This window comes from Bactrocera latifrons, unplaced genomic scaffold, assembly GCF_001853355.1.
Source record: "Bactrocera latifrons isolate USDA-ARS-PBARC rearing strain unplaced genomic scaffold, ASM185335v1 scaffold_194, whole genome shotgun sequence".
NCBI classification, from domain to species: domain Eukaryota; kingdom Metazoa; phylum Arthropoda; class Insecta; order Diptera; family Tephritidae; genus Bactrocera; species Bactrocera latifrons.
Window position 1 is genome coordinate 466,769 of NW_017535452.1, and position 2,862 is coordinate 469,630.

The 2,862-nt window shown below is 34.1% G+C and overlaps 1 protein-coding gene across 2 annotated transcripts in view; it reads left to right on the forward strand.

Moving 5' to 3' along the window:
- The window catches only part of LOC108967666 (elongation of very long chain fatty acids protein 7), a 24,674-nt gene extending 22,077 nt beyond the window's left edge, over nucleotides 1–2,597 (forward strand). For both annotated transcript variants that reach the window (XM_018931238.1, XM_018931239.1), the window contains exons 3-5: nucleotides 10–200; nucleotides 1,371–1,614; nucleotides 1,686–2,597. In XM_018931238.1, coding sequence (XP_018786783.1) covers nucleotides 10–200; nucleotides 1,371–1,614; nucleotides 1,686–2,209 — 959 coding nt within the window. In that variant the 3' untranslated portion in view covers nucleotides 2,210–2,597. The remainder of the gene's footprint in view (nucleotides 1–9; nucleotides 201–1,370; nucleotides 1,615–1,685) is intronic.
- The last annotated feature ends 265 nt before the right edge of the window (nucleotides 2,598–2,862 follow it).

Genomic DNA, 2,862 nt, shown 5'->3' on the forward strand with positions numbered 1-2,862 from the left:
TCCCTACAGATGAAACGGTGGACAGCTGGTTCCTTATGAGCTCGCCTGGACCGGTAGTTTCAATTGTTGGACTCTATTTGCTCTTTGTGCTCAAAATCGGACCCGCATATATGCGTGATCGTAAGCCATATGATCTTAAGAAAGTCATGGTCATCTACAATGCATTCCAAGTGTGCTACTCTATGTGGATGTGTCGTACGGTAAGCACATGAGTATAAGTGTAGTAAGAACAAATTTGAAAAATAAAAAGAAAAAAATTATGTAACCTAAAAATTTGTATAGTATTTATAACAGTTATTTGTTGTTATATTAACTATAATGATGTTTTCAAAAAAGTTCACCAATTTTACTTTTCAGCTGGATCAATGGCGTCATTATTTGCTTTTATCTTTCACTTGCGTTCTCTATTGATGAATTTAATAAACAAAAAAAACAAACATTGAAATATTCTTAAAGATCTTCTTTATGTTAAGAARTTACATGAGCTCCCTCGGGTAAAAAGCAGCCTTTTTTCAAAAATTTTTTCCTCTACTAAAAAATGAAATATTTTGTTAGAATTTTTATTATTAAAAACTTACACTGAACATTGCCCACGTTGGCATAATTAATTCTTACAGGATCAAAGAGAGTTTCGAGAAAAGCGCGTTTAAAACGTCGCACTTAGCCTAGCTAGCCTCGAGCACATAAGTTTTCAAGGCTGTATATCCGAAACTATTACCCGGATCAACTTGAAACTTTAGGAAAACATATTAAAGATGTTGYAGAGTTTAATAATACAATAAAAAAATTTATTTTTGAAACCCGTAAAACCATGTAACCTCTTAAAAAGTGTTCCTACCAGTGCGTTTGAAATAATTACTTTGAAAGAAAAAAAAAATAGATGTTGCGTAATTAAATAACTTTATTTAATTAGAACCAAAACGAACTTTTAGAGGGTGCTTGCTATGCGAAAATTGTTCAATACTTTCGGTTTCGAAGATACATTATAAAAAATTTAATTTTACCCAATAGTAGATTTTTGTGCTTACCAATGAGCGCACAGATAATTCTAAATAATTTGATAAATTGTATTCCATTTTGCTAAACGACCTGCTTAAGATACATGCWGAATTAGACGCCAAATATTTGTTCTAAAGATACTCAATGACATGAGAGCCTTCATGACATTAAAAATAAAAAAATATGTCAAATGTCAAAAACTATAAAAAACCAGCATGAAAATTTATTTGAATTAGTGGAATATAGGTTTATGATTTTGGAAATGTTGGTGTTATATTTTAAGGAATCGATTACGAAATAAAAACTTGATTAAATTATTTATTTTTTTCCTCGATGTAACACTTCGCATTTTCCTTTATATGTATTTACAGTCAATCAGAGAAAGTAACGTCATCGCCTCGATCCTTTCYAAAAAATGTGAGATCGTACGCAATCGTGAACAGAATTTGATGCTTTACTCCGGCGCCTGGTACTATTTCTTCTCGAAAATCATCGATTTGCTAGACACAACCTTCTTTGTGCTGCGTAAGAAGCAAAATCAGGTTTCATTCCTGCATGTTTATCATCACACCATCACCGCACTCTTCTCTTGGGGTTACCTGAAGTACGCGCCAGGTAAGTGAACTGGTATTTCCATAATGAGTGGCATTAATTTAACTAACTCAATTTCTGTTGTTTTATTGTAGGTGAGCAGGGTGTCATCATTGGCATACTGAACTCTGGCGTACATATCATTATGTACTTCTATTATATGGTTGCTGCCATGGGTCCACAATATCAGAAATACCTCTGGTGGAAAAAGTACATGACTACCATTCAGCTCATCCAATTCGTGCTCATTTTGGGCTACATGATCATAGTTGCTGCCAAGGGCTGCAATATGCCACGCGCGTTGACATTCATATTTCTCGCCAACACGATTATCTTCTTGTATTTGTTCGGAAAATTCTACCGCAAGACATACAACACGCGAAAGGCGGCAGCAGCAGCAGCCGCAGCGAATGGTCACGCAAATGGGCACGCCAACGGTCATGCAAATGGCTATGCTAAGGGTCTTACGAACGGTTCCATCACTGGGCGCGCACTACTCGCCGCTGCCGGCGGTATGGGCTGCAAGCCGACGACGAACTCACTACTGACGCATGGCGATCAGATGAAGCATTTGATCGATGTGAATAATAATCACATAAAGTTGATGAAAAGTGAATAAGTGTGGTGAAAAGTTGAAAGTGGAGTACAAGGGTGTAGGGGCTATTTGAGCACGGGTAGGGTTATGCATACATACTTACATACATTAGTGACGATCAAGGCGATCTTCAACGGATGATCAAGTGCTATTTGAAGTTATTAAACTATTTTGTGAATTTTTTATTTTGTCTTTTGGAAGTGAAATTCGCTCGAAAAACAATTTAATTCGCGTCAGTTAATTTTGAAAATCAGTAAAAATTAAAATTGTTTTATTGACTGTGTTTTAAGTATAATGAATTACGACTATAATCTGCAATGAAAATACTTGATATTCTAAATTTTGCTGAAACTTTCRAATTCTCAATAATTTTTCACTTAAAAAAAAGAAAAAAAAATTCCATTGTTGCCAAAGTGCAATAATAATTGTTTTGTCATTACAAAATATATGCACCACATGCTACAGTATAAAAAACACACACATTTCAATAGCATTAAGTAGAAATATTTTTAAAACATATTTTATTTTTAAAGCATATTGTGAGAGCTTTTTATCGGGGGTTTCTTTAGTAGTTAGTAATTAYAAACTGTCTTACTAGCAATATTGAAAAGTTCTGTTTTAGTCAAGAAAATCTTTAAGAAATCGAAAATATAAAACCAAAAGAAAGAACAATGAAG